Source organism: Hylobates moloch, unplaced genomic scaffold (assembly GCF_009828535.3).
Source record: "Hylobates moloch isolate HMO894 unplaced genomic scaffold, HMol_V3 SCAFFOLD_9, whole genome shotgun sequence".
Lineage (NCBI taxonomy): Eukaryota > Metazoa > Chordata > Mammalia > Primates > Hylobatidae > Hylobates > Hylobates moloch.
In genome coordinates, this window is record NW_026652284.1 from 27,350,900 (window position 1) to 27,368,215 (window position 17,316).

Sequence of the window (17,316 nt, forward strand, 5' to 3'; positions counted from 1 at the left end):
GTCACTGAGAGGAAGACAGCAACTTTTTGGAAAATTCAAGTAAACGTAATTCAACAAATATTTACGGACAGTCGAAGTACCAGATACTGTGCCAAGGGGTTTCGTGATGAATAAAGGTGGGCATGGTAGCATGCACCTGTAGTCCCAGCTACCTGGGAGGCTGAGGAAGGAGAGTTGCTTGTGCTCAGGAGTTCAAGGCTATTGTGTACCACCGTCACACCTGTGAATGGCCACTGCACTCTAGCCTGGGCAACAGGAGACCCTGTCTCAGGGGGAAAAAAAAAATCCCCTTCTCAGGCCTTGATGGACTGGGAACCCATCCGTGGAAACACTGGGAGAAGGGCTATAATAGAGGGAGGCTTGTGGTGCTGAGGTTGGCTGACAGTGTCTAGCCTGGTGGGAGGAAGAAAACAGAAGATTAGAAAAGGGTCTTTGGAAGAAAGCATACCATAGTTTGAAGGATAAATAGGCATTTACAGGGCGGATGGAGAAAAGACAAAAGGTTTTCCTGCCAGAGGGAATGACAAAGAATCTGACCGAGGAGTATACCAGGCAACAGGTGTAATCTGCCTAAGAGCCACGAGAATCGACAGAAGAATTCAATAACGTAAAATCTCTTAAATAAGCAACACTAATGTCACTTGGTGACCAGTTCCATGTGGCGGGAGGGAAGAGAAGTCTTTGATGGCTCCCAGGCCTTTGGCTTGGACAACTGAATGCTGAGCTAGGGAGGAAGGAAGAGTAGATTTGTAGAGGGGACACAGGTGACCTGCAGTATGGATACAGAGCAGAGAGTGCTCAGGGCTAGACATACAGAACTGTGAGTTGGCTGGGCGGGTGGAGTCTAGGAGAGTCGAAAAACTTATTCTGGGTGATTTCACTGAACAATGAAATGACAACTTATGTCGATGGCTTACTGAGCTCCAAGTATGCTTAACATTTCATATACATGAGGACTGACTGCCGTTCAGTCCTCAAAATGCCTATGTGGAGGGTGGCATCACCCAAATTTAAAGGAAAGGAAACTGAGGCTCAGAGAAATAATTTGCTCAAGAGTCTTGATCTTTTTTTTTTTTTTTTTTTTTTGAGACAGAGTCTCGCTCTGTCGCCCAGGCTGGAGTGCAGTGGCGCAATCTCGGCTCACTGCAAGCTCCGCCTCCCAGGTTCACGCCATTCTCCTGCCTCAGCCTCTCCGAGTAGCTGGGACTACAGGCACCCGCCATCACACCCGGCTAATTTTTTGTATTTTTAGTAGAGACAGGGTTTCACTGTGGTCTCGATCTCCTGACCTCGTGATCCGCCCGCCTCAGCCTCCCAAAGTGCTAGGATTACAAGCGTGAGCCACCGCGCCCGGCTTAAGAGTCTTGATCTTAAGCTAGACTCCAAAATGCAGGCTGTTGAACCCTACACCAGCATTCACTACACTGTGTGTGCTGAATTTTTCTTGGAGATACTGTTAGGTATTTCTTTTCTTTTTTTTGAGACAGAGTCTTGCTTTGTCGCCCAGGCTGGAGTGCTGTGGCGCAATCTCGGCTCACTGCAAGCTCTGCCTCCTGGGTTCAAGGAATTATCCTGCCTCAGCCTCCTGAGTAGCTGGGATTACAGGTACGTGCCACCATGCCCGGCTAATTTTTTTTGTATTTTTAGTAGAGACAGGGTTTTACCATGTTAGTCAGGCTGGTCTCAAACTCCTGACCTCCTGATCCACCTGCCTGGGCCTCCCGAAATGCTGGGATTACAGGTGTGAGCCACCGCGCCTGGCTGTTAGGTATTTCCTGCGATCCAATTAGTTTGGGAAATGCTGCCTACTAAGCCCCTTTTCTAAGATTCTGACTACACGTTAGTCATAAAGGCTCTGAGAAGTCCTGGAATAAAGAAACCCATGTGGCCTGTGTCATCCAGAGCTTTCCCGATTTAACGTGGGCTGGGAACACTACAGTATTTTCACAGCACAGCCTGCCCCAAACAGCAGTTTGAGAAACGATGCACTGGGCCCTTCGTTCTCTTCTTTGTCTTCTGGGAAGCCCAGCAGCTCTGCCATTTGAGATTCACCGAAGTGGGAGGGAAGGAGAGTGAAGAGGGCCACGCAGGGGTGAGGGTTTAGGAGATAGGAAGTTAAGTTGAAGCTGCAAACACAGGTGGATGGTGGTGGGGGCTGGCCCCACACTTGCTGCAAGCCTAGGGGTGGGGGGGTCCGGCTGCCTCTCACCAGGGAGGCCAGCCTTGGCCTGCCCCAGGGAATGCCATCAACACCACACACACTGCTGTTCCTGCAGACAGTGCTAACCACGTTGACAAAGATACCATTCTGCTGAGACAGGAGGGAAAACAGGGACCAAGTCTGAATTCCAAGAGTTAAACCTCTAGTGTAATGACGGCAATTTCTTCCCCGTTCTTTAAAAAAACTCACCAAAGGAAACAGTGGCTATGTTTCGGAGTACAAATAAGCACCCAACCCAGCCTGGCTAGATCTCAAATTGCTTCCCCCATACCGTTCACGTCCTCCCTCTGTGAGTGTGAGTGTAATGGCGCCATGCAACTCAAGGGGATGCCGCTGTCCTCAGTCAACAGATCCCAGCCTGGATAAGGTCACAATGGCTCCTTTGAGGCCAAGGCTCTACACCTGTGATGCCATATGAAGTACAAGGGAGACAAAAGCAGGCAGAAGAAAGAGCCTTTTGAGAGGGGGGAAAAGAGGCCAGTACCCTGGGGACTGGCAGTTATACTTGCTGTGTAAGGTGGGCATTAGCTAGCTCTGCTGAGATATCTTTCCTGCGTTCCACATTTAATTAGCAATCATTTGTACTTATCTTTCATCTTTTACTCAATCACATCAAACGGTCAATACCATTTTGAGCAGGAAGAACAGGTAGGGAGAAATTGTCGCTGGCCAGAGACTTTCTCGTCTACTTAGTACAGAACTAAGAATGTTTATGTCATCACAGGGCACTGGGTGAATGTAACTGACTCTCATGTGGTCCTCCCCAGTCTGTCTGCAGTCCCCCGGTCACCAAGCTGCCCTCTGTGATTCAGTGAAATGCCTGGTGTGCTAGGTACATTGTTCTGGGATTTGACTAATAATTAATAAGCAGGCCACAACTAGGCAGTTGTGAAGGAACGAAGTTCCTCAGCTCACAGCTTGTAAGGGGCTGGCTCCCAGGGAACGAAGGGAGTCCTGGGCTCTCGGGAGAGCTCCTTTCCCTGAGCAAAGCTCCTTTGTTCCAGGTGGTTTGGTGTGCTGGACACAACCACACCCTCCCCGCGCCTCTTACGGCTCCCAGGACTCCACTCAGGACTCATTTTTTGGCTCTTTAGCACAGGAGCCTTCAGTTTTGAACTGAAGGAATCAGAGACTTAGGGCGACTTCTGGAAGTTTCTACCTAGCTGGCAAAGAAACCTTCTGAATCCCCTACTTTCCCTAAACTAAGAGGACCAGAAAGTCTGCGGGCCCCGTGATATTCCACATCTGCTGACACCAGGTAAACTCCACTACAAGGGAGCTGCAGAATCTGTCACTCAGCTTGCTGAGGACCAACTCTCGGGGGCACGGTCCCTGCCTGCAAGCTGCTTGGATCTCTTTGACAGGTAAAAACACAACCATGCAGCTCCTGTCTGGCTGGAGGCTGGGAGGGCTATTGACTGTGTAACCAGCCAAGGGCCAAGGAGGGGTCCTTGGTAACATCTTGTGCCCAGGATCCCAGATTTCAAACCAAATCATTGCTCCCTGGAGGCTGCGGGAACAACTACTGGTGAGCAGGCAGTCAGCGCCTGCGTTACTTCCACAGAATTGTCAGAGCCGGACAATTGGAGCAAAGAGGATTCACGTCTCATGATAATTTCCATGGCTGCGGTGTTATGCTGAGAAGGATGCTGAGGGCCCATCTTGTCTTGGCAGGAAGAGCGTTGTCTGGGGAGAATGTGATAAAGACGAGTGTAGGTTTTGAGGTCTATAGAAAGGGACTGTGAAGGTCTGCATGGGGACAGCACACATACCCGTATTTACCACTGCTGACCTTGGTCACTCTTCATTTTATGAAGGAGTAACTGAAGATAATTGGAGACTAACGTGATTTCCTCACTGCCATAGTTAGTGGCAGAGGTGGGACTGGAACACAGGCAAGAAACATCCCAAGTCACAGGTTCACCTTGTGTCATCTTTGCTTTTCCTTCTCTAAAATGAGGACCCCTCCCTCCTCACCCAGGGTGGGAAAGGCCAGTTCATCCCAGAGGGCTGCTAGGAGTGGGCAAGAGGCAACTTGGAGTGGCACCGAGGGGCAGCTTTCCTCCCGGACTCTCTGGACAGAGGGAAAACTCCAGTCTTTTGTATGATTCCTGGGGGGTGTGCCTGCAGCTTTCACCTTCAGAGGCAACAATGAGAAAACCAGGGTAGCAGGGCTTGGCCCTAAACTCCACAGCCTAGTCTGAAGGCCAGATGGAAGGTAACGTTGAGTTATAGGATGTGGAATCCGCTTAGGCTTGAGCCCTGTGATCTAAGGGTAGTCTCCTCTGAGCTGGTTTCAGCAGACACCTTTCTCACAGGATTACACGAGTGTGCAGTAGGCAGTCAACAAATACGGACTGATCACACACACCATGTTTTCTCTTCCCTCGGGGTCTTTACACAGGCAGGTTCCTCTGCTTGGGACATTTCTCCACATTCTCTCCTCATATACTGCTCAATGGATCTCTGGGGCACTCAGTTTACACCCTGTCTCTTCAGAGAACACTCTAACCCGAGGGGGTTAGGTACCCCCCTTCTGGGTGTCCACAGCACTCTGAACACATCCCATCACAGCATTTACCCCAGTGGACTATGGTGGCCTTTCTCCTGGATTAGGCTGTGAGGCTCAGAGGGCAACAACTACAACAGATTCCACTCTGTACCCTCAGTGCCTTGCACTCAGCAAACTCTCAAAGAATACATGCTGGCCAACTTACTATATCAATGCCTTCTGTTCCCACTCCATTCATGACCACAATGAAGAGCTCTAAACAGAGCACCAAATCCAAAATGCTATTTTTTTCCCCAAAGTACTAAAATTTGGGTTTAAAAATCAAGTCACCTGCAGTTTTGCTTTATATTAACTGTAAAAAGAAGAAATTCCTGAGAGTAAACAGTGCCCTATAGTGAGAATGGACAGCCTGGGGCCCCACCACCTGCTCCTCCAAAGTCCATCTGGCTTAAGACAGAATGGATAGGCTGGGTGCAGTGGCTCACGCCTGTAATCCCAGCACTTGGGAGGCTGAGGCAGGTGCATCACCTGAGGTCAAGAGTTCAAGACCAGCCTGGCCAACATGGCGAAACCCCATCTCCACTAAAAATACAAAAATTAGCCAGGTGTGGTGGCACGCACCTGTAATCCCAGCTACTCAGGAGGCTGAGGCAGGAGAATCACTTGAACCTGGGAGGTGGAGGTTGCAGTGAGCCGAGATCGCGCCACTGCACTCCAGCCTGGAGGACAAAGCCAGATTCTGTCTCAAAAAAAAAAAAACCCCAAAAAACAACAAAAAACAAAGACAGAATGGGTATATGTCCATGGGCTTTCCAGCTTAGTCTCATTGTTGTACTAGCAGCAGGCAGGTGAGAAAGCCAAGATGATCAGGACACTGTTTTACAAAAGCCTCGGGATCCTGAAAAGGGGAGGAGACAGAGAATGGTATTTCCAAACTTTCCCAGGGTTGGGGCTGCCCTTTCTATAGCATAGAAATTTGGGGTTACCGGCCGGGCGCGGTGGCTCACGCTTGTAATCCCAGCACTTTGGGAGGCCGAGGCGGGCGGATCACGAGGTCAGGAGATCGAGACCACAGTGAAACCCCGTCAATTAGCCGGGCGCGGTGGCGGGCGCCTGTAGTCCCAGCTACTCGGAGAGGCTGAGGCAGGAGAATGGCGTGAACCCAGGAGGCGGAGCTTGCAGTGAGCGACCTACAATTTCACCTTCTCTTCTGACCTTTTTCCCAATTTTATAGTCCATCTCATTCCCAAAAATCATTTGAGACTTTGGGAGGTTGAGGCAGAAGGATCACTTGAGCTCAGGTGTTTGAGATCATCTTGGGCAACATGGTGAAACCCCATCTATATTTTTTATTTAAAATATTTAAAAAAGTTTATTTAAAGAAATCATTTGAGGTGACCACTGTTGTTTCCTCAGGCCTATGTCTATATCAAGGACTTTTAATAAAGAAGGGCTATCCTAGCTGTGTGATCTCGGATAAGTGCCCTTCAATCTACTTGAGCTTCGATTTCCTTATCTGTAAAGTGGAAGTAATAATAACCAAACTGGATTGTTGTGGTTTTAAAACCCCGTAATATACAGGGGGCATTTAGTCCAATGCTTGCTATACAGCAGGTATACAACAAATGAAAGCTGTTTTCACCAGAAGATTCAGAGAATGGCAAAGCTCTGAGGAGACTTTCAGGAAAAAAAGAAGGCAAGAGAAGAACTAAGGGTTTCTGGGAAATTTTTTTGTTTGTTTGTTTTTGAGACACAGCCTCACTCTGTCGCTGAAGCTGGAGTGCAGTGGCACAATCTCAGCTCACTGCAATCTCTGCCTCCTGGGTTCAAGCGATTCTCCTGCCTCAGTCTCCCGAGTAGCTAGGATTACAGGCATGCACCACTGCGCTCGGCTAATTTTTGCATTTTTAGTAGAGACAGGGTTTTGACATGTGGCCAGGCTGGTCTCGAACCCCTGACCTCCAGTGATCTGCCCGCCTCGGCCTCCCAAAGTGCTGGGATTACACGCATGAGCCACCATGCCTGGCCTCTGGGTTTCTGGGAACTATCTGACAGGGAATCTAGAACTCTGCACAAGGGACAGTGGCTATGGAGAACGCTGAAATTTCTCAAATGTTTGTCATTCTTCTGCACAGTCTTACTTTACTTAGATCCACAGTTTAATCTTTTAAATAAAAAAGGCCCAAATACTTATTTAGGGAATCCCATTTTGGAAGAAAGGGAAAGAAACTAAGCAACCGGGGAAAATGGCTTAGGAGAGAACAGCTGCAATGTTTGGAGGCCAACAGGAATGAAAACAGGGACGTGAGAACAGGAGAAACCTGGAGGCCTCCTTTTGAGGACTCAGACCTGAGCAGGCTGTTCCTCCTTCCTTCCCTCCTGCTTGCAGAGGTGTGGCCCACAGCGCAAGCATCACAAACCACACCAGTTCTGAGAATGCTCTGTTCAGACTCTAGGTAGTCCCGTGACCCCTACCTGGTGTAACCTGACCCAGACACCCAGTTACCAGGATGTGTAAAGGACACCTGATTCTTTCTGTGACAGTTACCCTAAACCTTGTAAGACATGACTACAGAGAGAATCCCGGTCTCTGGCTTCAGTCCATACGAGAACAAGTAAAGCCGCCTGAATCTGGGTCAGAAAGGAAAGCTGCCCTTCTGGAGCACGGGGAAAATTACTGCTTGTCTGACAACCTGTATCCACAGGGCAGTGGTTCTCAAGCCTGGCCTGGGCAGCAGAGTCACCTGGAGAGCTTTGAAAAAAACAGATGCTCCAAGCCATCCTAGACCTACTAAGTACCTCAGGAGTGGGGCCTACGAATACATACGGTAGTTTCTAAAAGCACTACAGGTCAAGCTGGGTGTGGTGGTACACATCTGCAATCCCTGCTACTCAGGAGGCTGAGGTGGGAGGATCCCTTGAGCCCAGGAGTTCAAGACCAGCCTGGGCAACATTGTGTGATCTCATCTCAAAATAAATAAATATATACATAAAAAATAAAAGCTGTCTGATATTTTACGTGGGCAAATACAAAAAATAAAAGCACTACAAATGGTGACTGTGCTGTGAAGCCAAAGTTGAATATAATGCTTTGTGGAAGTATCTTTTTTTTTTTTTTTTTGAGAGGAAGTCTTGCTCTGTTACCCAGGCTAAAGTTCAATGGCGCGATCTCAGCTCACTGCAACCTCCACCTCTTGGTTCAGGCAATTCTGCCTCAGCCTCCCGAGTAGCTGGGACTACAGGCGTGCACCACCATGCCCAGCTAATTTTTGTATTTTTAGTAGAGACAGGGTTTCACCATGATCTGCCCATGTCAGCCTCCCAAAGTGCGGGGATTACAGGCATGAGCCACCGCGCCCAGCCGAAGTATCATGTTTTGAACTAGAGGGAAATTACTGAAGTTCCACAGAAGGACATAACAGAGCTGTCTTTTTTTGTTCCTAAGTGGCATCTGCAAACAGACTGGTCTGTTCCAGCTTCTCTGGCTCTCCAAGAGGAGGGAATCAATTAGGAAGCAACTGCATTCAGCTGAACTTTCCCAGGCCTTCCTCATCACCACAGCAGAACTTAATAAAAGGTTCACTTTTTTTTTGGAAATTTAGACTTAGATTGAACTAACATTTTAGGAGCACCTGTTTTGTGGCAGGTCCTGCTGCAGACACAAACTACAAGTCCATGGGAGAGACACTACATGGTTCTCATTTGGGGTACATTCCTGGAAATGGAGGAGTGTTCATCAGAGCTGTACCAGTTCCTTACAACACAGTCCTTCGTGAGATGTCTTCCCTGACACAATGCTTTATTACCTACGATCAACATACAATTTGGAGTTTACTGATGTGTCTTCTTGACATTCTTTTCAATTTCTGTAATGCTGGATGTGGCTAGGCTGATTGCATGACCTTGAATTTATCTGAGGCTTATCCTCACCACCTGTCAAAACATCTAGCTTGATGTTTTTTTTTTTTTTTTTTTTTTTTGAGACGGAGCCTTGCTCTGTTGCCCAGGCTGGAGTGCAGTGGCGCAATCTCGGCTCAACGCAACCTCCGCCTCCTGGGTTCAAGCGATTCTCCTGCCTCAGCCTCCTGAGTAGCATGGATTACAGGCGCCCACCACCAAGCCCGGCTAATTTTTTTTCTGTTTTTAGTAGAGATGAGGTTTCGCCACGTTGGCCAGGCTGGTCTAGAACTCGTGACCTCAGGTGATCCACCCACCTCAGCCTCCCTAAGTGCTGGGATTACAGGCGTGAGCCACCGTGCCCAGCTCTAGTCTGAATTTTAACCATTAAAGTAATACCACATTTGCCTATCCTTTGGAAAATAATCAAACTATTTGCTGGGAATCAAAGAGTTAAAAAGAAGGTAATGCACAAGAGTATGCAGGTGTTTTTTGATGGAGAGCACTACCCAGATCTTAGGTGATCACCACTATGAACTTTGTACTGTCTCCATTTTTAAAGATGATGAAACCGAGGCTCAGAGAACCTCAGTAACTTGCCAAATGCAAAGCTAGGACAAGGATTTGACCCCAAGTATTTTGATTCCCAGACCTGTGCTTTTGCTTTAGCTCCACTTCAGTGGCCCCGATAGCCCTTTTGAATGGCTACTATGTGCAGATTTAGAATGGCTGGCAACTGACATACTGTTTTTATCAACCACATGCAAAAAGCATGAATTAAGATCCAACAGAATTTTAGAAGGAGGACAGTCATAAAAGTAACGAGAAGTTGAATGACTTCTCTAAGACCACACAGCTACTAAGAGGTTGAGCCTGTATTTGACCAAATATAGATACTTGGGTCTGTATGGCACCAAAGCAGCTCTTTTTAACCAAGCCAAGATGCACATACGGTGCAGTGGAGAGAAACTCACATGAGTTTGGAATCAGAAGCCATGGATTCCAGTCCCCGTTCCAGTCACTTATTAGCGATATCACACTGGGCAAGTCCCTTGCCCTCTGGAAACAATGATCTATGACCTACTCTTTACTGACAAGTGAAGATCCAAATGGATGTAAAAGTATTCTGAAAACGTCTTCCAAAAAATAATAATAATAGTAAGAACTCAGGCAGGTCAGTCAGTCAGACATAGGTTTAAATTCTGACTCTGTCACTGGCTGTGTGACCTTGGACGAGTGATTTTACCTCTTCTGCCTCAGTTTTCATCTGCAAAATGGGGATAAATCAAGTAACTACACCAAAACATCGTTGTGACAATTAAATGAGAGCATCCATTTAAACAAGGGATTGCCTGACACAATATTCGATCAATAAACATCAGCCATGAATACCCTGATAATTGCCTCTCGGGTCTTCAGCTACCTTCAAGTACGGTCCTTCTGAGCTACCGAAAGCGCCCTGGGCTTCGGCTTCGGTTTGCTATTCTCTGCTCCCTTCCTCGGACCCTGTCCCTCTCTTCCCAGTCCGCAGCTCGTCTTAAAGCCCTCCAGAAACCCCAGTCCCCTTCCCCGGTTTCGGCGCCGTCTCTTACTCGACGACCTTGGCTGGATCCCCGTGGTGCCCATAGACAAGCGCCCGGACCCGGGCAGTCTCGGCGGACGCGGAGTAGGAGGAGGCTGCAGGTCCATGACAGCCAGAAGCTGGGAGCAGCCGCCGCCACTGCCGGGCGAGGGTTCGCACCCGCCACAGGGTACTGCAGACCCACATGCTCCCTCCAAGCAACACAGAGCCTGACGCCCCCGGCTACGTCATCTTCCAGCGACCGCGCGCCTGCGCCGCGTCCCGCCCCTGCCCCGCCGGGTGACCACGCCCCCACGCTCCCTTTGAAGGGCGTTTCCTTCCTCCGCTGCCCACGTGGTGGCGCCTGGCTGGACTGCGTGTGGCTCCCGGAGGGACCCGGGGGTGCGGAGCTTGCGAGGCCGCTAAAGCTGTTGTCTCAACAAGGAGAGTCTGGGGCTGGTCCAAAGTGGTGTCTACAGTTCGGTGTTTGATTTAGAGGAAATCATTTACTCTCCCTGGCCTCAGTTTACCCTTCACATAATATATTGAGCGCTCACCGAGCCAGGCTGTTTAACGTATTATCTCATTTAATCTCCACTACCATGTAACGGCATAGGGAGGCAAAGCTTACTTCCCTATCCTGAGGAGAGTACACGAAAGCTGCTGTGGAGGCAGGAGTATGGGGCTTGGAGTCAGAAAACTTAGGTTCAAATCCTAGCCCTGCCACTTCCTAGCTTGGCCACCCTGGGCAAGTGAAACTCTGAATTTGTTTTCTCATTGGTACAATGGGGATAATGTGCCTCCTTCCCGATCGTTGTGAGGATTGGATGAAATAATAGAGGAATGTTATTGTGGGTGGGGGAACGCATTGTAAAAAACTCTGTTGAGATACAAGACAGGACTCACAAGGAGAAGGGCCTTCTCTCAAAATGCTCACAGTGTAAAAAGGGATTAAGTGGAACACTGGAAATGCTTGTAAAAAGATGTAGCCCTATGAAGGATCTAGTCTTATTTTTGGTGTAGGGAAGACATGAACATTACTAAAACCCCAGATGAGCTGTGGCTTGTGCCAGAGTGCAATGCTGTAGTCTGAAGAGAGGTGCTCTGGGATGGGGTGGGGTGAGGGCTCTTGGAGGAGGTGCTGTTAGAGCCAGCCCTGTGATTCAAAATCTTCTGTGTGCATAAAAATAATCCGAGGTCCCATCTTAGACCTACTGAATTAGAATCTTGCGGATGGGGGTTCCAGGAATCTACATCCTTACAAGCTCCCAAGAATATTCTGATGCAGGTGTCCCAGGAAACAGGTTTTAAGATACTGAGCCAGGGCTTTGAAGGATAAGGAAGAGTTCCTTTCTCTGGATTTTATTGACTTGAAGCTTGCCATCTCCAAGCCTTTCCTCTGAGTACCATGAGCTAGATTTGGACAAACCTGGCTTTATGTCCTAGCTCTGCCATTTTCCAGCCATTTGATTTCGGACAAGTCACCAGGCCTCTCTGTGTCTTCATTTCCTTATTCTTAAAATGGAAGGAATACTAGTTATCTGTCTTAAGGTTGTTGTGAGGGTCAAGTGAGCTATTATCCACTTGAAGCATTTAGTACAATGCTTGGCACATGGAAGCATTTGATAAATATTATCGGGGGTTACCGTGATTAAATGAGAAATATCACACATAAAACCCTCAGACTAGGGTCTGGCTCATAGTATGTGCTCACTAAATGTCTGTACTTGTTTTTGTTATTAGAGAAAGTTGGTGTCCCATGGTGGGCGAAAGGCTTGGCCCCACATTTATGTGCCAGCACACACACGATGACCGGTCCTGCTTACCCTTTTCCGCAGTGACACATACGCCTACTTGAACTGGGAAGTACAACGTAACCTTCTGTTGTAAGACTCCCTCGGTGACATTGAGATGTCGACATTCTCTTCTTCACCAAATTGGCTCCTCTGAATTTTTGGGGAGCCCAGTTAGGAAGCCTGAAGAATCATCCAGCAAGTCCTCTTCCTTGAGGCTGGACTTTAGCCTCCTGTGCATCCCAGTAGCCCTCACTTTTAGTCTAGGCCATCTGGATTCTCGCAGGGGCACAGTTTGAGAACTACTGACTGAGGGGTTCAAGTCCAATTTCCCGCCTTGCATTCAAGATTCTTTGCACTCTGACTCCCACGCTGCATTTCCAGCTGCATCTTCTCCTGTTGGACCGTGCATAGCCTGTGATCCAGCTGCATCTGATACCCGTCTTCCCCAGTGTGTCTTATGCCTTTATTCAGGCCACTCCTTCTGCCTGAAATGCTGTTCCCTGCCTCGGAAACTCCAGGTTCAGATGTCATTTCTTTGATGTTTCACAACTCCCAGGTCATCTGCTGCTGCCTTTGTGTTTTCTCTGGAGCTGTGTTATGGCCTTTAGTAATCGTCTCTTATTTATTCCCCTCCAGGCAAGAGTGGAGCCATGTTTGGTTTATCTCCCTGACACTAGCACCCGATATGAGCCTGGCACAGGGTAGGTGTCATAAATATTCCATGAGTTGCAGGTAATTGAATTTCCTCATGGCCTAGAACTGTCTGTGGTGCTATCTCCTTTTCCCTAGATTTGGGCCGGTCACTCTAGGCCAGGAATTTCCTTTTTCCTTCTTCTCTCAAGGATTATAGAAGTTTGTGGTCTTTTTTTTTTTGAGACAGAGTTTTGCTCGTCGCCCAGGCTGGAGTGCAATGGCGCGATCTCGGCTCACCGCAACCTCCACCTCCCAGGTTCAAGCAATTCTCCTGCCTCAGCCTCCTGAGTAGCTGGGATTACAGGTGCCTGCAACTACGTCTGGCTAATTTTTGTATTTTTTTTTTTTTTCAGTAGAGACAGAGTTTCACCATGTTAGTCAGGCTGGTCTCAAACTCCTGACCTTACCTCTGCCTCCCAAAATGCTGGGATTACAGGTGTGAACCACTGTGCCTGGCTGAAGTTTGTGGTCTTTTTAAAGTAAAGCAGAATGTCCTCTTCTCATCTGTCTACCTGTTGCTTGTGTTCTCTTTCTCCCTCCATTATAGTCTCTGCCATCTTCCCCTGCACAAAGAGCAAAGGGATGTGAAATCAGTCAGACCTGGGTTCAAATCTAGGGCCCGCCCTCTATTTACTAGCTGTGTCACCTTGGGCAAGTGTCATATGCTCTCTGAACCTCGCTTTCCACACCCGTAAAATGGGATCACTGGTAAAACTCCTGTTTTCAGGCTCCCTCCTCTCTGCAAACAGCAGCCTTGGTTGTTTCTTCTGTTCACTGGTTTTCTCTCCTTGAGTTTCCTTTCCTGGGTGGGCCTCTCTGGCTCCTCTCTGCTCCAGCGTCTCTCTGTCTTAGTTTCTTCCCTAAGGTTTCCCCTTGGTTTCTTCTTGCTTCTGCCTCCCTCTCCCTATTTAATTATCTGTGTCTGATTCTTGCCTGGTCTGTGTCTTTCGGTCCCTTTCCTAACTCAGCGTGGAGCTCATCAGCTCTCACAAGAGAGGAGACTGAGAGCCCAGGAACTCTCAGCTCAGCGATACCTGCTCCAGCCCCAGGGCAGCTTCAAGGTGTGCCCATCTCAGCATGAAGCCAGCTAGGAGAGGGGGCAGGGCACAGGGAGGGCCTACATATATCTTGAACTCCTACACTCTGTTCAGTGTCACTGCTCAGCGGTCAGACCCATCTGCCCATGGCTTTCCCTACTTCAGCAGTCTTTATAGCTGGAGCTGTTAAAAAAAAAAACAAAAGGCTGGGCGCGGTGGCTCACGCTTGTAATCCCAGCACTTTGGGAGGCCGAGGCGGGCGGATCACGAGGTCAGGAGATCGAGACCATGGTGAAACCCCGTCTCTACTAAAAATACAAAAAATTAGCCGGGCGTGGTGGCGGGCGCCTGTAGTCCCAGCTACTCGGAGAGGCTGAGGCAGGAGAATGGCGTGAACCTGGGAGGCGGAGGTTGCAGTGAGCCGAGATCGCGCCACTGCACTCCAGCCTGGGTGACAGAGCGAGACTCCGTCTCAAAAAAAAAACAAAAAAAAACCACGAGAGATCAGAACTTATTACTCCTTATTACCTCTGCTTAATTACTGCATGTCAGTGGCCTCCCATTACTCTTAGGGTTGAACCTCAAGCCCCTTCCTTGCTCGTCGTTTCTTGCCTGACCTACAGACCCTGCTGACTCGTCTAGCTGCCCCCGACTCACTCCATGCCAGCTGCCCGGCTTCCTTGCAGCTGCTTGTACCCACCAGCTCCTGCCTTTGCACAGGCTGTCCCCTCTCACTGCAGTGTTCCTCTCCACTGATTTGCATGAGGTTGGCTCCTTCTCATACTTCAGGTCTCAGTTCAAATGTCACCATGTCACTTCTACAGCAAAGCCCTCTTGGATCACTTATCTAAAGGAGATGCCCCTTCCCTATCTTCTTTATCATTATACTCCCTCGTTTCCTTTAGCGTGCATATCTTAGATGGTAATGATATATTTACGTACATGTTTGCTGTTGGGCTCTCCTACTAGAATGTAAGCTTCATGAAGGCTAGGACCATTTCCCTTTCATTCATTCCATCCAGTCAGTATTTATTGACCATCAGTTACATGCCAGAGGCCGGGCGCAGTGGCTCACGCCTGTAATCCCTGTACTTTGGGAGGCTGAGGCAGGTGGATCACCTGAGGTCAGGAGTTCCAGTCCAGCCTGGCCAACATGGTGAAACCCTGTCTCTACTAAAAATACAAAAATTAGCTGGGTGTGGTGGTGGGCGCCTATAATCCCAGTTACTTGGGAGGCTGAGGCAGGAGAATTGTTGGAGCCTGGGAGGCAGAGGTTGCAATGAGCCAAGACTGCGCCATTGCACTCCAGCCTGGGCAACAAGAGTGAAACTCCATCTCGAAATAAAGAAAAGAAAAGAAAAGATAATATAAAATAAAATAAAATACATGCCAGATACTGGGCACTGAAATACAAGATGAATCTTTTCCCAAGGGAGCTCATTTCTAGAGGTGGAGACAGATAATGAACTCATCATATAGCCTGCACTCTGTTTGAAATTGCAACAATTCCCTCCCTTCCCTGTCCCCCCCCCCACCCCCCAATTTCCTGGTGTATGAGACAGTGATAAGGGACGTACACCAGAGGGTTTGTTTTTTTTTGTTTGTTTACTGTTCTTGTCTTCCCACTGGAATGTAAGGTCCATGAGAGTAGGGAATTTTTGTCTGTTTTATATCTCTGCCCTGGACTATAGTAATTGTTGAATAAATGAATAGACCCCAATACATATTTTTTGAATGAATAGGTGTCCGGATGGGAGGAAGGTCTCAGCCCCTATTCAATTCAAACCAAACAACTTTGATTCAAATCTCGGTGCTGTCAAAAACTGTTGCATAACAGTATTTATGCAGTATAATTGTAGCATACCTAATATATGATGATTAAATAAGTCCATGTGGGTAAAACACATAGAAGGTACCTGGTCTTACATAGTAATGAGCAACGAGTTTGCAGATCATAGTGCAAGGGCTCGTTCTGGGTAGAGGCCCAAATATATTTAACCTGTGTAGCCAGAAGGTAGAGTAGGACCAGTGAGGGCTAGTGAGGGAGGTAGACTTGCACGTCATGAAATGAAAAACTTTCTAAAAGCCGGCGTTTCCAAAGCCCCAACAACCGCTCTTGGCCAGGTGATGAGCGCCCTGTTCCTGGAGGTATGTAGAACACGCATGTGAAGGCGCCCAGGTACAAGGGATTCAGGCATCGGATGGGACAGAGGCCGGGTGTCCCTGGGTCACCGTACGGGAGCTAGGCGTGGGCCATGAGAGTGCTCGCCTGGCAGTGTTGGTGCCCGGTCCGTGGAGACGTCCGTGGGCGTCCAGGTCCAGCCGCGGGGCCTCATGGCGGGGAGGATGCGGGAGCGGGGGAGGGGCGCGCCAGGGCTAAGCGGGCGGCCGGACCCGCTGCAGCACCCGCCGTGGCCAGCAGGGAGCGCCGCGAGACCGCCGAACCCGCGTCCGGGCCTGACGTCAGCGCCCCGCTTGCTCCGGCTCCCGCTCTGGACTCGGCGCCAGTCCCGCTCCGCGCCGCGCCGCTCCGCTCCGGCTGGGGCTCCGGCTCGCCTCGGGCTGGGTTCGGGCTCCGGCGGCTGCGTCCCCCGCTCCGGGCCCCGGGACGGGCGGCGGCGCTCCAACCATGGCCCGTGCCCAGGCGCTCGTGCTGGCGCTCACCTTCCAGCTCTGCGCGCCGGAGACCGAGACTCCGGCAGGTAAGCGCGCGGCGGCCGGACCGAGCCTGCCCCGCCGAGCCCCGGGGCCCGTGGCGTAGCTCGGAAGAAAGTGTGAGTGTTGAGTGACCGGGCGTTACGAACGTGCTCCCTGTGTGTGTCTGAGCGTAGGATGGGCGATTGTGTGCTCAGGGTGTTGCGTGACTGCGAATGTTGTGTGTCCGTGAGTTCTGTGCGCAAGAAAAGGTGATGTGTATCTGCGAGTATGTTGGGGGTGAATGTTGTGTGCATCGAGGCATTGGGTGTGCGCTGAGTGTCTTGTGGGTCTGCCAGTGTGTAGTGTTTGTGTGGCCAAGTGGGTTGTGTGTGCATCTGAGTTTGGTTGTGTTGCGGAGTTGTATCTGCTAATGTGTTGCGTTTGTTTGCATTTTGCATGCCTGGCCGGGAGTGCTGTTTGTTTTGTGTCTGAGAATGGGTTGTGTGTTTGTGTTATGCCTGTGGCCGGGGGTGCTCTCTGGATCCCGCCTGAGTGTGGATCCGGGAACGCGTGTGTGGCGTGTGTGCTTTTGAGATCCGTGTACATGTGTGAAGGCGTGGGAACGGGTCCGGAACGTGTGTGTCCGTGCGCTGTGTACGTGTGGGGAGTGTCTGGGGTATGTGGTGTGTGCCGCCGGGGCCGCGTGGGTCCGAGTGAATGCCAAGTGTGCCGGGAATGCGTGTGTGGGAGCGAGTCTGGAACGGATGTGAGTGTGTGCGAATGTGTCCGTGTGTGCTGGCTGCGCGTCCAGGAATGTTGCAAGTGTGGAGCGCGCCTGGGCCGCGGCTGCGAGTGTGCCCTGGGCCCGGGGCCGCCCGAGGGGGCGGTGGCAGGACGTGTGTGCGCGCGTGTGCGTGTGCGCGCGTGTGGCGCGCTGGGCCGGAACAAGTTGTCGCGGCGGC

General features: G+C 49.8%; 2 protein-coding genes across 14 annotated transcripts in view; one reads left to right on the forward strand and one right to left on the reverse strand.

Annotated features, from left to right (window-relative positions):
- The window catches only part of MECR (mitochondrial trans-2-enoyl-CoA reductase), a 39,448-nt gene extending 29,022 nt beyond the window's left edge, over positions 1-10,426 (reverse strand). For 3 of the 7 annotated variants that reach the window (XR_004370915.2, XM_032759559.2, XM_032759558.2), the window contains exon 1: positions 10,223-10,426. Coding sequence is in view for 5 of the 7 variants with exons in the window: in XM_032759559.2 (XP_032615450.1) it covers positions 10,223-10,398 (176 nt within the window). In the remaining 2 variants the exon portion in view is untranslated. Of the gene's footprint in view, positions 1-65; positions 3,908-10,222 lie in introns of those variants that run through there. The other 4 variants (XM_032759564.2, XM_032759563.2, XM_058443647.1 and 1 more) reach the window with 4 other exon arrangements.
- A 5,794-nt stretch (positions 10,427-16,220) lies between these two features.
- Positions 16,221-17,316, forward strand: part of PTPRU (protein tyrosine phosphatase receptor type U) — a 91,974-nt gene continuing 90,878 nt past the window's right edge. For 3 of the 7 annotated variants that reach the window (XM_032759576.2, XM_032759578.2, XM_032759579.2), the window contains exon 1: positions 16,224-16,419. In XM_032759576.2, the coding sequence (XP_032615467.1) occupies positions 16,347-16,419 (73 nt within the window). In that variant the 5' untranslated portion in view covers positions 16,224-16,346. Of the gene's footprint in view, positions 16,420-17,316 lie in introns of all 7 variants that reach the window. The other 4 variants (XM_058444217.1, XM_032759577.2, XM_032759574.2 and 1 more) reach the window with 3 other exon arrangements.